General features: G+C 42.0%; 2 protein-coding genes and 1 non-coding gene across 3 annotated transcripts in view; 1 reads left to right on the top strand and 2 right to left on the bottom strand.

The window, feature by feature from the left end:
• The window catches only part of LOC132819481 (parkin coregulated gene protein homolog), a 348040-nt gene extending 337496 nt beyond the window's left edge, over nucleotides 1-10544 (bottom strand). Inside the window, exon 1 of the mRNA XM_060831014.1 lies at nucleotides 9828-10544. Coding sequence (XP_060686997.1) covers nucleotides 9828-9953 — 126 coding nt within the window. The 5' untranslated portion in view covers nucleotides 9954-10544. The remainder of the gene's footprint in view (nucleotides 1-9827) is intronic.
• Nucleotides 10545-10595: 51 nt separating this feature from the next.
• The window catches only part of prkn (parkin RBR E3 ubiquitin protein ligase), a 1131251-nt gene continuing 1117590 nt past the window's right edge, over nucleotides 10596-24256 (top strand). Inside the window, exon 1 of the mRNA XM_060831013.1 lies at nucleotides 10596-10751. Coding sequence (XP_060686996.1) covers nucleotides 10745-10751 — 7 coding nt within the window. The 5' untranslated portion in view covers nucleotides 10596-10744. The remainder of the gene's footprint in view (nucleotides 10752-24256) is intronic.
• On the bottom strand, nucleotides 10967-11038 carry trnad-guc (transfer RNA aspartic acid (anticodon GUC)). The gene has a single exon. It is a non-coding gene; the product is annotated as a tRNA-Asp (tRNA).

Raw genomic sequence — 24256 nt, 5'->3', positions numbered from 1 at the left:
CTGAGGGACAGGATGTACATGTATTTGGAAAGGCAAAGATTGACTCGGGATAGTCAACATGGCTTTGTGCATGGGAAATCATGTCTCACAAACTTGATGGAGTTTTTTGAAAAAGTAACAAAGATGATTGATGAGGGCAGAGCAGTAGATGTGATCTATATGGACTTCAGTAAGGCATTCGACAAGGTTCCCCATGGGAGACTGGTTAGCAAGGTTAGATCTCATGGAATACAGGGAGAACTAGCCATTTGGATACAGAACTGGCTCAAAGGTAGAAGACAGAGCGTGGTGGTGGACAGTTGTTTTTCAGACTACAAGGATTGGTGCTAGTTCCTCTACTTTTTGTCATTTACATAAATGATTTGGATGGGAGCATAAGAAGTACAGTTAGTAAGTTTGCAGATGACACCAAAATTGGAGGTGTAGTGGACAGTGAAGAGGGTTATCTCAGATTACAACGGCATCTTGCCCAGATGGGCCAATGGGCTGAGAAGTGGCAGATGGAGTTTAATTCAGATAAATGTGAGGAGCTGCATTTTGAGAAAGCGAATCTTCGCATTTATAAACTTAATGGTAAGGTCCTAGGGAGCGGAGCGTTGCTTTCCAAATACATGTACATCGTGTCCCTCAGGATTCCCTCCAACAACTTGTCCACCACCAATGTCAGGCTCACTGGTCTATAGTTCCCTGGCTTGTCCTTACCACCCTTCTTAAACAGTGGCATAACATTAGCCAACCTCCAGTCTTCTGGCACCTCACCTGTGACTATCGATGATACCAATATCTCAGCAAGAGGTCCAGCAATCACTTCTCTAGCTTGCCACAGCGTTCTATGGTACACCTGATCAGGTCCTGTATATTTATCCACCTTTATGCATTTCAAGACATCCAGCACTTCCTCCTCTGTAATATGGACATTTTTCAAGACGTCACCGTCCATTTCCCTATATTCCATATGTTCCATGTCCTTTTCCACAGTAAATACAGGATCTCCCCCATTTTCTGCAGATCCACAAAAAGGCCGCCTTGCTGTTCTTTGAGGGGCCCAATTCTCTCCCTAGTTACCCTTTTGTCTTTAACGTATTTGTAAAAACCCTTTGCCAAACCTATCTCATGTCCCCTTTTTGCCCTCCTGATTTCCCTCTTAAGTATGCTCCTACTTCCTTTGTACTCTTCTCAGGATTCACTCGATTTATCCTGTCTATACCTGACATATGCTTCCTTCTTTTTCTTAACCAAACCCTCAAATTCTTTAGTCATCCAGTTTTCTCAAACCTACCAGCCTTTCCTTTCACCTTGACAGGAATATACCTTCTCTGGATTCTTGTTATCTCATTTCTGAAGGCTTCCCATTTTCCAGCCGTCCCTTTACCTGCGAACATCTGCCCCAATCAGCTTTCGAAAGTTCTTGCTTAATACCGTCAAAATTAGTTTTTCTCCAATTTAGAACTTCAACTTTTCGATCTAGTCTATCCTTTTCCATCATTATTCTAAATCTAATAGAATTATGGTGGCTGGCCACAAAGTACTTCCCCACTCACACCTCAGTCACCTGTCCTGCCTTATTTCTCAAGAGTAGGTCAGGTTTTGCACCTTCTCTAGTCGGCACATCCACATACTATATCAGAAAAGTTTTTTGTACACCACTTAACAAATTCCTCTCCTACGACAGTCCCAGTCTACAAGTTAAAATCCCCTACCAAACCACCCTTTTATTATTACAGATAGCTGAGATCTCCTTACAAGTTTGTTTCTCAATCTCCCTCTGACTATTAGGAGCTTTATAATACAATCCCAATAAGGTGATCATCCCTTTCTTATTTCTCAGCTCCACCCAAATAACTTCCCTAGATGTATTTCCAGGAATATCCTCCCTCAGCATAGCTGTAATGCTATCGCTTATCAGAAATGCCACTCCCCCTCCTCTCTTGCCTCCCTTTCTATCCTTCCTGTAGCATTTGTATCCTGGAGCATTAAGCTGCCAGTCCATCCCATCCCTGAGCCATGTTTCCATAATTGCTATGATATCCCAGTCCCATGTTCCTAACCATGCCCTGAGTTCATCTGCCTTCCCTGTTAGGTCCCCTGCATTGAAATAAATGCAATTTAATTTATTGGTCCTACCTTGTCCCTGCCTGCCTTGACTGTTTGACTCACTTCTGTTTTCAACTGTATCAGTCTCAGATTGACCTCTTTCCTCACTATCTCCCTGCGTCCCACCCCCACCTTACTAGTTTAAATCCTCCCGAGCAGCTCTAGCAAATTTCCCTGCCAGTATATTAGTCCCCTTCCAATTTAGGTGCAATCCGTCCTTCTTGCATAGGTCACTTCATACCCCAAAAGAGATTCCAATGATCCAAAAATGTGAATCCTTCTCCCATACACCAGTTCCTCAGCCATGCATTAATCTGCTCTATCCTCGTATTCCTGCTCTCACTAGCTTGTAGCACCAGGAGTAATCCAGATATTACTACTCTCAAGGACGTCCTTTTTAAAATTCCTGCCTAACTCTCTGTAATCTCCCTTCAGACTCTCAACCTTTTCCTTCCTATGTCGTTGGTTCCAATGTGGACAATGACCTCTTGCTGGCCCCTCTCCCCTCTGAGAACATTCTGCCCTCTCTCTGAGACATCCTTGATCCTGGCACCAGGGCTCTGGTCAGGACTCACATATTATTTGTATATTAGAATATAAATAAAGAATTTACCGGAATGCCTGAGAATCAGACAATAGTCATGTCCAGATAAATAAGACAAAGATGCAGCAGACTTAGAGCAGGGACGGTTCAGCCAAGGAGAGCAGTGTCACAAATGCAGAATAGGCACTCAATGCCCAGACTAGCTCAAATCTATAAGGCTTGTGTGACACAGACTAGGTCAAGTCCATGGAAATAGTACAGTTCATAGAGATGACAAATCAGTAGTGTCGGTTCACTAGCTTGGTTCCTTGGATGACAGGTTTGATCAGTGAGGAAGAGCTGTGTAATTTGTGCCTTAATTCTCTAGAGTTTAAAAGAATGAGAACTCACCTCAGTGCAATCTACAGTGGCTTGATAGGGTCAACATTGAGAAGTTGTTTTCTCTGGCTGTGGAAGTGAAGAATAAGGGTGGTGTGTCAGAATAAGGGGGATGAGCATTTATGACAAAGATGGAGAAAAATCTCTTCACTCAGAGGGTGTGTGAATATTTAGAATTGTATACCCAAGTGGTTGTATTGAGTATTCCGTCATTGAGTATATTCAAGGGCGAGATAGATTTTTAGTGTCTTTGAGAATCAAGGGGCATGGGACCAGGTAGGAAAGCTGAGGCAGAAGATCACCCATTATCATACAAATTGGAAGACTAAGGATGATGAGTTCCTACTCCTATTTATTACATTTTCAAAGCCTGGAAGTTAACAACATAATTGGAACAATTAGTTCTGTCACCGCTTCCGAACTACTGAATTTTGCTACACAAATTCCAACTACATGTGGAAGGCACTTTTCAATTAATGTCAGGACCAGTGCACCCTTAAACCAAGGATCAGAATCCATCAAATTATCTGGATGAAGGTTCGTTTTCACACGTTTCATCACCATACTAGATAACATCTTCAGTGAGCTTCCGGATGGAGCACTGGTGGTGTAGTCCGCTTTCTATTTATGTGTGTGGGATTCCTTTGGGATGGTGATGATGTCATTTCCTGTGATGTCATTTCCCAATCTTTTTCTCAGGGGCTGGTAAATGGGATCCAAATCAATTTGTTTGTTGATAGAGTTCCAGTTGTAATGCCATGCTTCCAGGAATTCTCGTTCCAGTCTCTGTTTGGCTTGCCCCAAGATGGATGTGTTGTCCCAGTTGGAGTGGTGTCTTTCCTCATCCGTATGTAAAAATACAAGTGAGTGAAGTATTTTTGTGGCTAGTTGATGTCCATGTATCCTGGTGGCTAGTTTTCTGCCTGTTTGTCCAATGTAGTGTTTGTTATAGTTCACCTGAGCTACAAATCTTCTCAAAACTTGCTAACATCAAGTTATCTGTCTACCTGTATGTTGCAACCACTACTTAGAAAACAAAACAAAATATCCTGAAACTTGTTTGTTGACAAGAATTGCAGGTTGCACTTTCATTTTTGCATAAGACAGATGATTTGAAGAAATGTACCCTTAAAAGATAGACATTACCCAATAACTATCGTATCTACTACACATACTTTGAAATTTTGCACATTCAAACACTTCCATTCTGTGAAATTTAGTCACACACTTTGTTTAACCTTGTCAATGTTGGCAGAAAAGCTTTATGTCAAAACTTCTAATGGCGAATTTCCCACTCAAACAGTTGATTGTTAAATGTAGTTGCAGACCATAGTTACTCCACGAACATAGTTTCCTGCTGAATTCTTGTTTTGTCCTCCTTTCGCACAGATAACCTTAATTCTACACATTGCTGACCTTTTAAATAAATCAAATCAACTTTGTGAGAAGATTTGTAGCTCGGGTGCTCGTTGTTGTGGTTCTGTTCGCCGAGCTGGGAATTTGTGTTGCAAATGTTTCATCCCCTGTTTAGGTGACATCCTCAGTGCTTGGGAGCCTTCTCTGAAGTGCTTCTGTGTTGTTTCCTCCCGCATTTATTGTAGTTCGTCTTTGCCGCTTCTGGTTGTCAGTTCCAGCTGTCCGCTGCAGTGGCTGGTATATTGGGTCCAGGTCGATGTGTTTGTTGATAGAATCTGTGGATGAGTGTCATGCCTCTAGGAATTCCCTGGCTGTTCTCTGTTTGGCTTGTCCTATAATAGTAGTAGTGTCCTAGTCGAACTCATGTTGCTTGTCATCTGCATGTGTGGCTACTAAGGATAACTGGTCATGTTGTTTCGTGGCTAGTTGGTGTTCATGGATACAGATCGTTTGCTGTCATCCTGTTTGTCCGATGTAGTGTTTTGTGCAGTCTTTGCATGGGATTTTGTACACTATGTTGGTTTTGCTCATGCTGGGTATCGGGTCCTTTATCCTGGTGAGTTGTTGTCTGAGAGTGGCTGTTGGTTTATGTGCTGTTATGAGTCCTAATGGTTGTAGTAGTCTGGCTGTCAGTTCAGAAATGTTTTTGCTGTTTGGTAATGTGGCTAGTCCTTTGGGTTGTGGCATGTCCTCGTTCCGTTGTCTTTCCCTTAGGCATCTGTTGATGAAATTGTGGGGGTATCTGTTTTTTGGCAAATACATTGTAGAAGTGTTCTTCTTCTTTTTGCAGTTCTGGTGTGCTGCAGTGTGTTGAGGCCCTTTTGAACAGTGTCTTGAATGCAACTTCTTTTGTGTGTGTTGGGGTGGTTGCTTTCGTAGTTCAAGACTTGGTCAGTGTGTGTGGCTTTCCTGTATACCTTTGTTGTGAATTCTCTGTTCGGTGGTTTCTGTACCGTCATGTCTAGGAATGGGAGTTGATTGTCCTTTTTTTCCTCTCGAGTGAAGCTGATTCCTGTGAGTGTGGCTTTGATGATCTGGTGTGTATTTTCTATTTCTGTGTTTTTAATAATTACAAAGGTAATCATTTGTAAACCTTTGTAATCATTAAAAACACAGAAATAGAAAACACACACCAGATGCCCAAGGGAAAGGCAGTGGAGTGAGGACATTCCAAAACCCAAAGGGCTAGCCACGTTACCATGCAGCAAAAACATTTCTGAACTGACAGCCAGACTACTGCGACCACTAGGACTCATAACAGCACACAAACCAACAGCCACTCTCAGACAACAACTCACCAGGACAAAGGACCCGATACCCTGCATGAGCAAAACCAACGTAGTGTACAAAATCCCATGCAAGGACTGCACAAACATGACATAGGACAAAAAGGAAGACAGCTAACGATCTGTATCCATGAACACCATCTAGCCACGAAATGATACAACCAGCTATCCTTAGTAGCCACACGCAGATGACAAGCAACATGAATTCGACTGGGACAACACTACTATTATAGGACAAGCCAAACAGAGAACAGCCAGGGAATTCCTAGAGGCATGGCACTCATCCACAGATTCAATCAATAAGCACATCGACCTGGACCCAATATATCAGCCACTGCAGCAGACAGCTGGAACTGACAACCAGAAGCGGCAGAGACAAACCACTATAAATGCCTGAGCAAACAACAGAAGCACTTCACAGAAGGCTCCCAAGCACTGAGGATGTCACCTAGACAGGGGACAACACGTCTACAACACAAATTCTCAGCTTGGCGAACAGAACCACAACAAATCAATCAACTGTCCATAAATTCAAAAAATTTGAAGATTTGGAGATTCATTTTCTGCTAATCTTTCCTGGTGAGTTTTGAGAAGATTTGTAGCTCAGGTTTAGGTTCTGGTGTAGTTTTGCTCGCTGAGGTGGAAAGTTGATTTCCAGCTGTTTCGTCATCCTACTAGATAACATCTTCAGTGGGCCTCTGGGCGAAGCACTGCTGATGATTCCAGCTTTGTATCCAGGCAGAAAACTAGCCACCAGGATACATGAACATCAACTAGCCATAAAACGACATGACCCTCTGTCACTAGTATCTTTACACACAGATAAGGAAGGACACCACTTTGACTGGAACAACACATGCATCCTAGGACCAGCTAAACAAGACATGTACGAGAATTCCTAGAAGAATGGCATTCCAACTAGAACTCCATCAACAAACACATTGGGTTAGACCCATCTACCATCCCCTGAGAAAAAGAACAGGAAATGACATCACCACAGGAAATGACATCATGAACCCAAAGAAACCCAAACATACAAATAGAAAGCAGGAATCAGCAGCAGCACTTTGCCCGGAGGCCCACTGAAAATGTTACCTAGTAGGGTGACGAAATGTCTGGAAATGAACCTTGCAGCTCGGCAGGCCAACCTACATCCCATCTTTCCTGGTACTTGTACTCTCTGATAAATAAACTGACTCTCAGATAACATATTCCTTTAAATAGGCTATCCTCTATTGCCAATTAGTGGCACTAATTGTAGAGCAATATTGTGTATAAAGAGTTGAATACTTCTCTGCTGCTGGTTTTTCCATTCAGAATTCAATGCATTTCTTGCGACATAAAAATAATTAAATATTTCCCCAGTACTTGCCAGTTTGCCTTGAATTAATACTATGTGCTCCCAAAGACACAAATGCAATTTTCTGTCATTTTCAAAAGCTTAAATGTGATGTCTGCTCTCTGAATTTGTAAACAAATACTCCCCCGCTATTTGCTGAAGTGTTCTGTTTTTGCCTGATACACAGATATGTTTTCCCTTCAAATTCAAATGCTTCCTTCCATAATTTTCAACTCTTACACACATATTTCCCTACTGACCACAATTTTTTCTCCTAAAATGTAATAATACTGTCAGTTTATCTGATTATAACTTGTCCAGAGCAATTGGTAGACAAGGAAAAAAGCAGAGCTGAAAATGTGTTGCTGGAAAAGCGCAGCAGGTCAGGCAGCATCCAAAGAACAGGAGATTTGATGTTTTGGGCATAAGCCCTTCTTCAGGAATGAGGAAAGTGTATCCAGCAAGCTAGGTTAAAAGGTAGGGAGGAGGGACTTGGGGGAGGGGGGGGGGTTGGAGATGCGATAGGTGGAAGGAGGTCGAGGTGAGGGTGATAGGCCGGAGTGGGGTGGGGGCAGAGAGGTCAGGAAGAAGACTGCAGTTTAGGAAGGCGGTGCTGAGTTCAAGGGATTTGACTGAGACAAGGTGGGGGGAGGGGAAATGAGGAAACTGGAGAAATCTGAGTTCATCCCTTGTAGTTGGAGGGTTTCAGAGAACACCTCTGGGACACCCGGAACAACCAACCCAACCACCCCGTGGCTTAACACTTCAACTCCCCCTCCCACTCCACCAAGGACATGCAGGTCCTTGGACTCCTCCATCGCCAGACCATAACAACATGACGGTTGGAGGAAGAGCGCCTCATCTTCCACCTAGGAACCCTCCAACCACAAGAGATGAACTCAGATTTCTCCAGTTTCCTCATTTCCCCTCCCCCCACCTTGTCTTAGTCAAATCCCTCGAACTCAGCACCACCTTCCGAACCTGCAATCTTCTTCCTGACCTCTCCGCACCCCCACCCCACTCCGGCCTATCACCCTCATCTTGACCTCCTTCCACCTATCGCATCTCCAACGCCCCTCCTCCAAGTCCCTCCTCTCTACCTTTTATCTTAGCCTGCTGGACACACTTTCCTCATTCCTGAAGAAGGGCTTATGCCCGAAACATCGAATCTCCTGTTCCTTGGATGCTGCCTGACCTGCTGCGCTTTTCCAGCAACACATTTTCAGTTCTGATCTTCAGCATCTGCAGTCCTCACTTTCTCCTCAAGGAAAAAAGCAGAACACAGATTATGGGGATGCATCAAGTTTTGGTGGCAAAGACAGTGTTGCACAAGTCAAATCAGAGCAGAGACACACTTGCAGGTGGAGGTGTGAAGTATTTACAAAGAACAGAGTCGGAAAGATGAGTAAAATAGAGGGCAGCAGCGTTGGACTTGTTACACCTGATGACACCGAATCAATAGCTTAAAAAAGAAAGAATGGTGTGCTTTAATTAATAGTGAATGATTCTATTAATATAACCAAATGCCCTGGTTTCTTTAACTACATTTTCTTTCATTGGTTGTGAACTTTCAGTGATCTCTGTACAATAACACAGAGAAGTTCAAGTCCCATCTGCTCTAATGGTGTAAATTGCATTTCTGAACACGTTGATTAAAGAAAAACTAAAAGCTAACAGCTCCAAAACAGCATATCATGTAGCAATTATTGGCAACACCCAGTGCTACTTCTGTCAATCTGGGTGTTGCTGGACTGTTTGGTCAACATACAATCTGTATTTTGTAATTTACTCGAGTTAAACACTAGGAAGACCTCCTCTCCAGCCACAAACTCCATTCTGCTGGCAATATGAGAATCCTATTTGATAGTGAAGTGATTGATTTATCCTCAGTCGCTGGCCACTCTAGTCAGTTGGTAGCGTGCTTTTCCTGATGTAACTTTCCTGATGGGTCTTAACACTTTATTTAAAATAAACATCCGAGGATTCTTCGTAATTATCACATGTTCCCTCTCCTGACATTCCCTCGTCAGGGTAGTCATCATATGGTATCTTGTGAATGGTGAATGTCAAGAGGGTACTTAATAACGTGCCCCTTGTTGGAGCAGAACACGACAAATTTTACCCTTCCTGGCCTGGTGGTGCTGAAGTCAACTGCAGCATGAAAAAAAGTCAAAAGATAATTGACCTGAAAGAAATGCTGCCTGACCTACAGTAATTTAAGCAGTTTGTTTTTATTTCAGATTTCTAGTAACCACAGTATTTCAGATACGTGCATCTTGAAAACCACTGACCGACCTGACGTTGCTTAATTCAAGACAGATCAGCGCCAGAACCTATGTTCCCAGTCCGGATGATTAAAATACTTGCTAAATAAGGCTGCTAGAGTTTCAGAGATTTTTAACAGATGACTTTTAACGACAGCAACTACATATGAAATGAATCATGCTGTCGTCTAATTGCTCCAATCTCTGAGAAGTACACTTGTGAAACTTTTCTGAACATGCAGTTCGAAGTTTTATTCTTAGTCTTACCTTGCGAACTGAAAACAGACAAGCTCGATGCTTCACTAGAAAAGGTGGCATAAATATATATTGTTATTATAGAAGAATTATCGTGTAAATTTGGAGGCGCTGAGCTCGTGCAAATTTAAAACTAAGAATAATGAGCTCGTGCTAAGAAAATTTTCGTTTTTAACACACGTCATCATCAGAGGAAGGTTGAAGTAGCTTGCAGTTTGCTTTTAATCATGTAGTCCAATGAAGCTACTTACAATGGAATTTTTCATCATGGCTTTCACTGTGAAACCTTCAGTTACTCTGTGATCCTTCTTAGGTCTTTGATACATTGTCGCCAGAAGTTTCTGGTTGCCCTTTTCCAGTCCGTAGGCAGCTGGCATTTTATTTGCTGTGAGGGCAGAGTAGCAGTAAGACACCTCCTACTGAACAAATTCCGCTGTTGTTATATTGTTCTCACGGCGTTTCAAACAAAATCTTGGTTCACAAACAGCTGGTGGTTTTCCTGGCACCCCGTTGCTAAGAGAGATATGTTAAACAAACGCCGTCATTTCCGTCTCGCCGAAGCCTTCCCGTTAATTCAGTTGACATATATCACGTGGTTAGAACGTGCTTATTTTTGAATCCAGGTGCCTGGACTGCACACCCAACCAACTTTTTATTTCATTCTGGAAGTATCCCCAGTAAAGGTGACTCGAGGCATTTTATAGGCGTTTTGTTGCCTCCTACCTGGCATAGGAGTTGTTCTGTCTCAATCTTCACGCCCTCGGGCTCGTTTCTTGGCAACCCAACCACGCAGTATGACAAACCCTCCCGCCTCCTTGGTTTTCACAACACTAAATGTTCTCGGTGGTCCTCTTTGCTTTAGTTATTCTTTCACGTGATGTGTCTGGCAATAGCTGCACATCCATCTCGTAAATTCTTTTATTTCCAAACTTCGCGCGCTCTCTCAGGCCCCGTGGTCTCTCGCGCGCTCGCTCTGCCCTCGAGCGCTCTCCACAGTGTTAGTAAACAAGCCTGGAACTCTGATGAGGAAGAAGGCTACACGCAAGCGCAGAATGACCCGGCCTACAGGCTTTAACTGATAAAATTTACAGATTACATGTCGTAAAATTTAGCTCTCCCCAAATTTCAGGACCTGTCCTTTTTTAAAGAGCTGAAAGTGATCAAAGGAATGATCGGTAGGTGACACCTTGAAGCCTTATAGCTATGTCCTCTTTAAACGTATTTGCGGACATATCATGTGCACATATGCTGTTAGCTTAAAAGCTACCAGCTTTGACTTTAGCAAACATATATTGTAAAGAAATATAGGATTGAAGTGAGAAACCAAGTATAAAAACATAAGTTTTATGGAATGTTTAAATTTACCACATGATATGTTAACAAAATGTTCCTCCCCGGCGGGGAATTGAACCCCGGTCTCCCGCGTGACAGGCGGGGATACTAACCACTATACTACCGAGGACTTTACGTTTAATAGTTCGAATCTTACTCTATAAGAAAGATAATTACAGACCAGCAAGAAACTGGGTAATTCAATGATTATGCAGTACAGTTTATGATGTACCAGGGAAACCAGTCCTGACTTGTGTTGCACAAGAACCATTCCATATGGCTTGTTATCTTATTTTAAAAAAAGATAGATTTTGTTGAGCATATTTTGTTTCTTGTTATCTATTTGTTATGCTATATGCATTTTGATAAGATACAACTTGAGATTGACATTTACACATTATTAATACTTGATGCGCAATATAGAAATGAGCAAATATGCATTCTCCATCTTTGCTCTGCATTGTATGTATGCTTTTGGTTTTAGAATTGAAATTGACTGCCTGTAGATCCAAAGCCTTGAAACTTCAATTGAATTAGAGGTAGTTCTCCTATAACGTGTTAGTTGCATTCCTGTGCAATACCATGTTATAGAAACTCACACAATACAAATAATGGTGCCTATGGGAAAAACAGGGTTCGGGGGCAAATGGCCAAAAATAATAGTTGGCTAAACACAAACGAAAGCGCAGTCTAAGTAAATCTTTAAACCATGTATTTTAATGAAATAATAATTCATCAATTGTGTTACAGCCAAATCGCGTGTCATAAATAGACCTTTTTTGAGAACTACCTGTACATAGATGGTCCACAAGGATTGAGTCAGCTCTTCCCCTCTCTCCGCCAACCAAACCAAAGCTGTAACAAAGATTGCTATGTTGATGACCTCTGTGAACTTTGAAATTCTGCAGGGGAAAACCATTCAGAAAATCCTTCATTTATTTTTGAAAATACTCTTCCATATATAAAGGTTTAGCTATAATTTTCATGGGATACAAGGGAAACAAACTAATTGGTGTAACAAGATCAGAAACAAAAACAGAAATTGCTGGGAAAAATCATCAGGTCTGGAAGCATCTGTTGAGAGAAAGCAAAATTAGCTATTCAGGTCTCGTGACCCTTTTGCTGAGTTTTTCTATCAACTTCTGTTTTTGTTTCTGATTTCCAGCATCTACAGTTCTTTGGATTTTTGTTTAGTGAAACAAGATGCTGTGGTTAGAAATTTTAGTCCAGTGTCAAAATGCATAATTTGCAATGCTGTTGTAACAGGGATAAGGCATTCTGTAACTAATCCCTATAATTAGATGTGATTATGAAATGAATCGAAAGTGATTTACTCAATAGCTAAGAGTTAATCTGGGTGGATCGTTACAGGCTAGCTGCTGAGAGGGTGAATCAAGAATTCAGGATACAGTTTTAAAATAATTGGTCTCCCATTTAAACTGATGGTGAAGATTTTTTTTAGCTGTCAGAGCATAAAAAGTGTTTTGATTCTTTCCCTCAGTGAGCAGTGGAGGCTGTGTCATTGTATATATTCAAGGTTGAGTTGGCTTTTCAATTGACAAGGGAGAAGATTGTAGATGAAAAAGTGAAGTTGAGGCTATTTCTTATTGACTGGTGGAACCAACTAGCCTACTGTTTCAACTCCTGTTTCTACTGTTCTTGTGAGTTGTGGTGCCTGACAATAAATGAGATTAGTTAAAGCATTGTTGAAACATCCTTAGTGATGGATTCTGTGGGGCTAACTGGATTGTATTTCTCAATTTTTTCTATCTGCCTCTTTTTAAATAAAAACTTGCAACCTATTTGGGAGTGTTCTCAAAACCTCACGATTATTTTGTGGGCCAGGAAGAACAGATACACTCCTCAAAAGGCCTTCAAGTCCACCACCCGATCATGTCATCTTCCTTTCCTAATCAAAACCCCAATGCTGATCATGGTCTTTTTCCACTCCTGGGCCACTTCACCCTCCTGATTGCTGAAGGATATCGCTAAGGATAGAAATGGCCTCATGTTGTTGTTTTCACTTCCACCTGCCAACCAGGCTGAACATTTGGCTGACTGTTGTGTGACATATTAAGTTAAAAATATTAATTAGGTCCTGTTATTAAGTTTGAACCTCCATATCTTCGGCTGTGTTGTATTTTTGGCATGTACAGCCTTCCTGCACTCACCTGATTTCCCTTTAAATATCAGTGGGCTGAATTTCTGAAGGGTCATTAGACCTGAAACGTTAACTCTGCTTTCTCTCCACCGATGCTATCAATCTTGCTGTGTTTTTCCAGCAATTTCTATCTTTGTCAGTGAGCTGAATGTTACCTAAAATTGGCTAAGTGTCAATTTTCGTAAGTTTCGTGGAAGGTTTCTCTCTGTGAGGTCTAGCGAATTTTCTCATGTTATTTTTCCAAACTTGCCTCATTACCTATGCACCATGCCCTACAGCAATCTGCTTGTTCTATTCTCCCATTCACCTTAAACAAAGTACACACCACTGCTTGGAGATCCTGGGATCTTTGGTACCAGTGCCATTTATAAAGCCCAGCCGACCACCAGTCCGCGGATGTCCTTCACTGTGAATGTAGTGGGAAAGTAACTCCAAACAAATGCTTCTGAGAGATATAGGTGTCATGGCTGACACATCATTGCACATCCAAGTGTACACCCTTACATCTATGCTGTTTAAGATACAAAAAGTATTGTTTACTGTCCTTAGCCTCATCCAATTACACAACTGTGCCGAAATGAGTGTTGCTTTTTCCCAAATGGTCAATGTAACCCACAGCTTCTCATTACTTTTTTAATAATATATTTTTATTGAGAAAAAATAGGTTTTTTAAAATATTACAACAAGTACAAAACAATGCAATTCAAAACAGTAATAATAAAAAAAACCCACCCTCATGTACAAATGTATAAATAAATATGGAAAAATATAAAATTTTTAAAAAATGAAACTAGCTGTTTTAGCTAAATAAATAAATAACCAACAACAAACAAATAAATATCAATAACTCAGCCCATATTTCACGATATTGGACTCGTGAAACACAATCGTTACGGCTATATAAAAGCCCTTGTTAGTGTGGCAGATAAATCTGTGTCCAGGTATTCCAAAAAGGGCTACCATGTCTTGTAAAATTCTCAGTTTTGTGGTGTACCATATGTGTGAGAAAATCCAGGGGAATATGCTCCATAACAATCTTCCGCCAATACGACAGGCCTGGGGTTTTTTCGGATGTTCTTTCTTGCACAGAACGTGAGAATATTGAAAAGTTTTTTTCTTATGCACATCTGCAGGAAATACAGTAGGTAGGCCCAAAAGGAGAGAGATAGGGTCCTGCTCCACCCCTATATTCAAAATCCTCTCCATTGCACCCACCACAGCACTCCAATATGTTTGAAGCCTATCTCAAGACCAAAGACAATGGGTAAGAGTGCCCGTGCAGACCTTGCACTTGGGACATGCTGAAGATACCCCGGTTTAAATTTTGACAAATGGTCTGGAGCCAAGTGGACCCTATGGAGAATCTTTAACTGTAAAGCATGGGTCCTATTGCAAATTGGACGTGGGAGTCCCTGGGTGGAGCAGCATTTATTGCCTGACCCTAGTTACCTTTGAAAAGGTGAGGGTGAGTTGCCTTCTTGCATTCTCCCAAATATCCTCCCATGCCTATGAGGAAATTTTAACACCAGCTCTCTTTCCCACATCTTGCAGAGTCGATCAGACTGATCTGAGGTGGCACCCCCCAACTGATGATATGAAGTAGTGACAGAGAGTGTACTCTTAGCCCTTAGCACCCCCCTCTCTATGTCAGATTTGCAGGGATCAGTCAAAGTGTGGTCTTTTTTTGAATAAAATTCCTAACCTGAAAAAAACAAAAGAAGTCTCTATGAGATAACTGGTACTTCTGTACTAACTGATCGAAGGACATCATTACGTCTCGCTCAAATAAATCGCCCATGCAAGACACGCCCCTAGCTGTCCAACGTTTAAATTCTGAATCTATCATACCTGGTCGAAAACCTGGCATATCCACTAAAGGTGGAAACAAAGATGTTTTGCCAATATTGCCTTCCCTCTTCCGAATTGCCCTCCATACTTTAACAGTATTGGTGACTATTGAGTTATAGCAAGTTTCCCTAACTCTCCTCATCTTTTCCAAAAACAGCAAACTGCTAAAGGGGTACCTTGCCTGGGAGGATTCGATATCTAGCCATATTGAAAGAGGATTCCCCACAAATCCAATCACTCATGTAGGTCAAAAGCGAGCTGAATTGATAATTTGTAATGTCTGGAAGGTCCACCCCCCTCAATCTGTGAAGCAATTGCATTTTGGCTAATTTAATGAGGGGCCGGTTATGTTGCCAAATAAAGGAGCTAAACCAGCCGTTCAGTCTCCTGAGTGTTTGCTTTTTGAAAATCAGGGGGAACATCCGTACAGGGTATAGCAAATGAGGGAGAATATTCATCTTAATAAGATGGAAGTGCCTCCCATCTTTGAAAATCTTGTAAATTTTTTCAAATAATTGAGTCAAATTGGCTTTAAACAGCCAATCCAGAACTGGAGTAATGAATATGCCCAAATACACAAAACCACCCTGTGACCACCTAAGTGGGAATCTGTAGTCGCCCTCAAGAGCTAGCTCCTTCGTAAGACCACCCATAAGCATAGCCTCTGATTTAGCAAAATTAATCTTATATCCTGAAAAAACGCAAAACACGTGAATGCATTGTATCAGGTGAGGCACTGAAACTGCTGGATTTGTCAAACATTAGGACATCGTCTGTATACAATGAGATCTTATGTAATTTTTTACCCCACTTCTGGAGCTTTAATTTTTTTTTAGATTACTTACAGTGTGTAAACAGGCCCTTCAGCCCAACAAGTCCACACCAACCCTCCAAAGATCAACCCACCCAGACCCATTCTCCTACATTTACCCCTTAATCTAAGGCTATGGGCAATTTAGCATGACCAATTCACCTAACCTGCACACCTTTGGACTGTGAGAGGAAACCGGAGCACCCAGAGAAAACCCACGCAGACATGGGGAGAATGTGCAAACTCCACACAGACAGTTGCCTGTGGCGGGAATTGAACGCAGGTCTCTGGCGCTGTGAGGCAGCAGTGCTAACCACTGTGCCACCATGCCGCCCACTGATATATTGGGATCCCCATGAATGGCCTCCGCCATTGGTTCAATCACCAACGTAAAAAGCAGGGGTGAAAGGGGTCGGCCCTGCTAGCTGCCCCTAAAAATATGAAAATTGCTTGATTGTACCCAGTTGGTAATGACCGCGGTGAGAGGTACACCGTAGAGAACCGTTACCTATTTTGTGAAGATTTTGCCCAAACCAAACCGCTCTAGTGTATAGAAAAGTTACGGCCTTCTCTGCATCTAAAGAAATCACCAATCCCTGTATTGACTGCTGTTGGCATGCCTGAATTACGTTAAGCAGCCTCCTAACATTATTGGAGGATCTGTGTCCCTTTATAAAGCCCATCTGCTCTTCTTTAATAATAGAAGGTAACAAAGTCTCCAGCCTTAACGCAAGGGCCTTGAAGAGGATTTTAAAGTCCACATTTCAGATGAGATGGGCCTGTATGAAGCACAGTTTTTTAATGACAAGTGAAATATTGGCCTCTCTCAGAGATGCTGGGAGACAATCATGACTGTATGAATCATATTCAGCATCGGGCCTGACAATATGCTTATAAATTCTTTATAGAATTCACTGGGAAGTCCGTCAAGACTGGGTGCTTTTCCACTCTGAAGCTACCTCACAGCTTCCTGCACTTCTTGCTCTGATAATGGGGCATTGAGAAAGAACTGTTGTTCGAGAGTTACATTCAGGAGCTTCAGATCTCTTAAAAAAGGGTTCTATTTTGGCCTGCCCCTCCTCACAATCCTCAAATTGGTATAACTTAAGAGTAAAATTTCTGGGACGCTACATTAATCTTTTTAGAATCGCATGTTAGGTTCCCAGACCCCTCCCTAATCGCCGTAATGGTTTGTGTGGCACTCCTCCTTCTGGCAAGGTATGCTAAGTATTTGCCTGGCTTGTCACCATGCTCGTATAACCTTTGCTTTGCAAAAGCCAGCTCCTTCTTTGCTGTCTGCATGAGCACAGAATTTAGTGCAGACTGCAGTGCTGTAACCCTCTGTAGTTTGACCAACGAGGGTCTGTCAAAATAGGCTTTCTCGGCTGCCTTCAACCGTGCTTCAAGGAGAAGTTGCTGCTCACCCTTATGCTGCTTCCTACTGGTGGAATATGAAATAACTAAAACCCCGAACATAGGCTTTGGCAGTTTCCCAGAGAATGGATGAGCTATCAACCAAGCCTATGTTGATTTTTAGGAATGCCCAAAATTCCCGAGATAAAGACGCCACAAACTTACTATCCATGAGGATAAAGGGATCCATTCACCAGTACTTTGAACCCACTGTAACATCCTTAGTCTTAACCATAAGGTACACTGGAGTTTGATCAGAGAAGGTAATATTACCAATCGTACAAGATGCCACCAGATCCAGAGTTACAGCAGGGGTCAGAAAAAAAAACAATCCTCGTGTAACATCTGTGCAGATTGGAGAAAAACATAAAATCCCTACCTGTAGGGTGGAGACGCCTCCACACATCCACCAACCCTAATTCCCCACACAGACTCACTAACTGATTAGTTGTACAGAGGATATCGAGGGACTTTTGGGATGCTTGAGACGGTTAAAATCTCCTCCTATAATGATGTGCTGGGACTCGAGACTTATCAGTTTAGAAAAAGCATCTACCAAAAATTTAAGGGGATGAGCTGGGGGACAATCAACATTTAAAACACCGTATTCTTCCCCATTCAATGAACTTGTTTGTAATTTAAGAATTACAAACCTCCCACATGTATCTTTAACACATTCCAAAAAATTAAATGGGAGATTTTTCCTAAACAATATAGCCACTCCCCTACTTCTGGTATTAAATGATGAAAAATAAACTCGGTCAAAGCCATTCTGCTGTAATTTCCAATGCTCCTTGTCATCCAAATGTGTCTCCTGTAACAAAGCAATATCGACCTTCTCCTTTCTAAGACTCAAGAGTACCTCCTTCCTCTTAATTGGTGAGTGACTTCTCTTGATATTTTAGGTACATCATTTAATCAAATCATTAGCCATAATCTTCTGCAATTACATTTAAATTCCAGAGAGGAGGAACCCGAACCATAAACTGCTGAGCCTTAGTGTCACATGATCCACCAATATAAAAACTACATAAACTAAAACCACTACATTTAGCAAATCTACAAAATTATTAAAAATAAAAAACAACAAAAGCTAAAAAACAAACCAAAAAACAAAACAAACAGCCAACAACGCTGACTAGGGAAACTCACCCCCTGCTCAGAGGGGGCAACTACCCATCCCGAACTGCCCATATGTAGGCATCTAACCATCCCAACCACCTTCACTTCTCCCAGCTAGAGCCGCACTGCAAACACAAGCTGAAAAGAATAAACACCCCATAGAATATCGATACAAATAAAAAACATTTTGCCTTCTCGATGTGTTAAAGAGATGTATGGATCCATTTGAGGTGATCTGAAGCACTGCTGGATATCTCAGGGAGTACTGAATCCCAAGCTCCCTTAGTCTTCTCTTGACACTGTCATAAGATTTTCGTTTCTGGATCACCGCCGCTGAGAAGTCCTGAAAAAGCATGATCTTAGACCCCTCGTAAATTAGGGCCTTCGGATCCTTCCCCTGGACTCTGGAAGCCTCCAGAACTCTCTCCTTATCCCAGTAATGATGGAACCACACCAGGTGAGGACGAGGACGTTGACCCAGACCCGATCTCTGTGTTGCGACCTGGTGAGCCCTCTCTATCTTCAATCTCCTGATGTCAGCCTCCAAGTCAAGGAATTTCGGAAGCCAATCCTCAACAAATTCTGCAGGCTGCTCAGCTTCCTTACCCTCAGGCAGATCGATGATCCGAATGATTTTTCTCCTGCCCATTTTCAAGATCATCCACTTGGTCGCGCAATTTACGGATCTGCATCTTCAGAGCTTGGATCTCATCCTTGAATAAACTGGCATCGGCTTCCACCACTGTGACCTGTGCTCCACCTCATCCATCCTCTTCTCCAGGTATCCCAGCTGCTGCTCATGCTTCTGTAGCATGAAAGAGACTGAAGCCAGCTTCTCTTCAATCTGTTTCCCCAGCATCTCACGAGATCTCGAAAGCTGGTTCACCAGGTCCTGGAGAGTAATCGGCTCCAAGGCTGCAGCAGGCTGAACTGCAGACCCGGCCTCAAATGCTCCTCCTCCCTTTTTCGGCATCTCTGGATGGCTGAAAATACAGGTAAGTTAATTTTTAGACATTTCTTGGGACTCCACGATCTTTCCGGCATCCCAAGAAATCTTGATGACCTGGGTTGGGCGGATTAAAGGACCGTCACGTTCATGCTGTGATGTGAAGCATTGCAGTGTGATCTTCTCAGATCGCCACCACCTTAGATCCCCAGCTTCTCATAGTTTCACATTAAACAATCACATGTAAGAAATAGTTCAAAACATTATCTTTTATTCAGCAACAGCAAAAGTGATCAAAAGAACAGAGATAGGAACTACATTTGCCTCTGGGAACATGCTGGGACTGTTAACTTTTCAATCATTAACAACATTATAGTCAATAAATGATCACTGCATCCCACTCACATCTACTGGAACTGGATATCAATTAAGGCCTATTTAGTTTGTTACTTAATGCATGTTGACATTCCGCCTGCTCAATGTCCTAATTTTCTCACTTGGAAGTCTGTTGCCACTCTCCTAGTTCTTCAGAGTTCATCCATGCTCTCTTTGATTGCTCTCATTATGCAGAATCTTCTGTCTGGAATGTGCTACTAGGCCTCATCCGATCATTCCCAGCTTCAGAATCTCACCTTCAGCATGTAGTGATATGGATCCTTTTATCCTGATTGCACCAAGCGGCTTACTGACCATGTTCAAGAGCTTTAATGATGCCCTTGATTTACTGTGCTATAATTCCCCAGCCTGATGGAAGACTACTCTCCTTAGACTTTGGAACATGGTCATTTGGTTTAACCATGTGAGGAGTGTTTGCTGCAAATTCTGCTGGAATATAGTGTTGCTGTGAAATTGAAATAGCACAGCTCCTTATAGCATTCATGTGTTTATTCTGTTAACTCATGACTGTTGATAACTGTGACAAACTGTCTGGCTTTGTCTCTGCACTGAAAGCCAAGGCAAGCCAGAAGTACTGTGAGCACTTCGAGTCTGGCTCAGGGGTCAAAGCAGAAAAAGACATTGTAAGGCAAGGCAGGGATGCTGTGGGCATCCAAGCAGAAGCGAACTGAGTAAGAGCTAAGAGAGTAAGCAAGGATCGCTGAGATACAACCTGGTCCAATCTGTGAGATGGATGGACCAAAGTGACTTTGCAGCAGTATTTCAGTGAAAAGTGCTGATATGCTCCAAAGTGCAGAATGCAAATGTATCAGAGGTGCTTGAGGGTTGGTGATGGTGGCATGTGTTCAATGCCAGCGTCCATGTAAGGGTGGTGTGTGCAGTCTCTGCCCATGGCATGTGCTATGAGATGTTTGGTGCCTTGTGTCTGGAGGAACAAGTGGCAATTTGAGTCATCGGATAACTGCTCTGACTTGCATGTCAGGAATTGTTGCCATTTTGTTTATAACTGGTGTGTAGGGGAGTGGGAGACTGTGTGTAAATAAGGCAAGCTAATTAATAATAATATGTTAAACATGTATGGAAATAAACCTCTTGCACTCACGCGTGAAAATTCTGTCTCGCCGTTCAGCTTGGTTGGAGAATGGGACCTTTTGCTCTTGATGTCAAGAAGCTCCACACTGGCAAACTCATGTAATTTTTCTGATTGTTTTTTTACAAATGCCTGCATCATTCAGTGTTTGTGGAGATTCTGCACATAATTTTGAACCTAACTGGATTAGTCTGAACTCTGAGTGAAGCAACTGTTTTACCCTGCATCCAATTTTTTTTTTAGTATTCAAAAAAAAAGTGAACTTTGAGTCATAGAGATGTACAGCATGGAAACAGACCCTTCGGTCCAACTTGTCCATGCCGACCATATATCCCACCCCAATCTAGTCCCACCTGCCAGCACCTGGCCCATATCCCTCCAAACCCTTTCTGTTCATATACCCATCCAGTTTCCTTATAAATGTTGCAATTGTACTAGCCTCCAGCACTTCCTCTGACAGCCTATTCACCACATGCACCACTCTCTGCGTGAAAACGTTGCCCTTGAGGTCTCTTTTATGTCTTTCCCCTCTCACCCTAAACCTATGCCCTCTAGTTTTGGACTTCCCACCCCAAGGAAAAGACCTTGTCTATTTATCCTATAAGGTCACCCCCTCAGCCTCCAACGCTCCAGGGAAAACAGCCCTAGCCTATTCAAACTCTCCCTATAGCTCAAATTCTCCAATTCTGGCAACATCCTTGTAAATCTTTTCTGAACCCTTTCAAGTTTCACAACGTCCTTCCGATAGGAAGGAGACCTGAATTGCACACAATATTCCAAAAATGGTGTAACCAATGTTCTGTACAGCCGCCAGATGATCTCCCAACTCCTGTACTCAATACTGTGACCAATAAAAGAAAGCATACCAAACACCATCTTCACTATCTTATCTACCTGTGACTCTACTTTCAAGGAGCTATGAACCTGTAGTCCATGGTCTCTTCCTTCAGCAACACTCCCTAGGACCTTACCATTAAGTGTATAAGTCCTGCTAAGATTTGCTTTCTCAAAATGCAGCACCTCGCATTTATCTAAATTAAATTGTATCTGCCACTCCTCAGCCCGTTGGCCCATCTGATCAAGATCCCGTTGTAATCTGAGATGCCCTTCTTCGCTGTTCACTACACCTCCAATTTTGATGTCATCTGCAAACTTACTAACTATACCTCTTATGCTCCCATCCAGATCATTTATAATAAATGATGAAAGGTAGTGGACCCAGCACTGATTCTTGTGGCACTCCACTGGTCACAGGCCTTCAGTCTGAAAAACAACCCTCCACCACCACCTTCTGTCTTCTACCTTTGAGCCAGTTCTGTATCCAATTGGCTAGTTCTCCCTGTATTCCATGAGCTCTAACCTTGCTAACCAGTCTCCCATGGGGAACCTTGTTGAATAAAAAGTGAGGTCTGCAGATGCTGGAGATGAGAGCTGAAAATATGTTGCTGGTTAAAGCACAGCAGGTTAGGCAGCATCCAAGGAACAGGAAATTCGACGTTTCGGGCCAGAGCCCTTCATGATGAAGGGCTCTGGCCCGAAACGTCGAATTTCCTGTTCCTTGGATACTGCCGAACCTTGTTGAATGCCTTACTGAAGTCCATATCGCTCACGTCTACCGCTCTGCCCCCATCAATCTTCTTTGTTACTTCTTCAAAAAAACTCAATCAGGTTTACGAGGCATGATTTCCCACACATAAAGCCTTGTTGACTATCCCTAATCAGTCCTTGCCTTTCCAAATACATGTACATCCTGTCCTTCAGGATTCCCTCCAACAACTTGCCCACCACCGACTTCAGGCTCACCTGGTCTATAGTTCCCTGGCTTGTCCTGATCACCTTTCTTAAATAGTGGTACCACGTTAGCCAATCTCCAGTCTTCCAGCACTTCACCTGTGCCTATCGATGATACAAATATCTCAGCAAGAGGCCCAGCAATCACTTTCATAGCTTCCCATAGAGTTCTAGGGTACAGCTGATCCGGTCCTGGGGATTTATCCACTTTTATACATTTCAAGACATCCAGCACTTCCTCCTCTGTAATTTGGAGATTTTTCAAGGTGTCTATTTCCCTCCATTCTATATCTTCCATGTCCTTTTCCACAGTAAACACAAATGGATTTTCTTCTGAGGTCCTTGTAGCACTTTCTTAGAGATCCATTTTCAATCCTTGGAATTTCTTAAAATCAAATTAAGAATTGTGGAAGCTGCAGATCTGAAACAAAAACAGAAATTGCTGGCAAATCACAGTATCTGTGGGGAGAAAGTAGAGTTAGTGTTAGGAATCTGGTGACTTCTGATGAAGTTCTAATTGTCTTGGAATTTCTTGAAGGCTTTGCCGTTCTTTCAACTGCCTGGTTATGACTTTACAGATGTTAGTCAGCATCTGCTTCACCTGTCTGAGTAATCAAACATTTCAGAACTTCCCCAGTTCAGGGATTGAACAGAATTCATTGTATGTGAGGAATGCCAACATGCCAGTCCTCACTCGCTCAGAGTCTGGGTTAAAACATCCTCTTCCTATTGAGGCTGAGACATTAAATATGAATTTAAGTAGCTGCTGGCACTAAAAGGGATGGAGTGATCAAGAGAAAATTGAAAAAAATGGATCATTTTGTATTCAGTGATAGTTATGAAAGGGGTTTGCTTATAATTGGCTACTGTTGGTTGAGATGTACCTTGATTTTTCACATTTCCTTTTTAATCATTCTCCTACTTTAAATTCCCATTCGACCAAGGTTGTAATAGTTTCCTGAAATTGCTTGTTTAATTCTGGGAATTCCATAATAGGTTGCTTTGATACATGTTCTCTGTGGAATACTCTCAGTGGTAACATATTCTCAAATCATCAGAGTAATTACAATATCAGTAAAGGGTCCAAGATGAGATTACTGAAAGTAAATGTACAAAAAATGGAATTTTACTTGATCCAGTTGGTTGGATTTGATTGCAGAATGCAAGTGAATTGATTGAGGGTTGAGGGAGCATTCAAAGGCAAATCAAAGTTCTGTGGCAACTGATCTGAATATCAAAATCCTTTTACAGATTTTTTTTCACTGTGTGATAAAAGAAAGTGGTCAAATTGTCATGATAAGAGTACAGTGTTAAGTGAGCTAAAGTCACAAATTTGGTGAAATAAAAGAAGGAGCAATTATGTTGTATTTAAACCTCTAATACTTGAAACAGTTTGTGCAAGCTTGATACAGTAAGTAAATAATTTTTGTCACTGCTCAGTGCAGAGTGTGTGTAGAAAAAAAAATCACTAAAACCAAGATATAAAGAATATGATTAATGTAAAATAAAAACAGATATTGTTGTAATTACTCAATCGTTGTTGCAAAATATGTAGGGAGAGAAGCAGTCTTAATAATTTAGGTCAGTGACCTGTCATCAGAACTGGAAAATGTTAAAGTAGTAATAGGTTTAAAGCAACTACAAAATTAGGGAAGCGAGGGGTGAGGGGATAAAAGAGTAGAATGGAAGATCTGCGACTGCATGAAAGTCAATATAACACAATAACAGAATCATAAATATCCTGGAGCAAATGAACATGGAGTTTCCAGA

This window comes from Hemiscyllium ocellatum, chromosome 10 (genome assembly GCF_020745735.1).
Source record: "Hemiscyllium ocellatum isolate sHemOce1 chromosome 10, sHemOce1.pat.X.cur, whole genome shotgun sequence".
In the NCBI taxonomy this organism is placed as follows: Eukaryota; Metazoa; Chordata; class Chondrichthyes; order Orectolobiformes; family Hemiscylliidae; genus Hemiscyllium; species Hemiscyllium ocellatum.
This window is presented reverse-complemented; position numbering and strand designations above follow the sequence as displayed.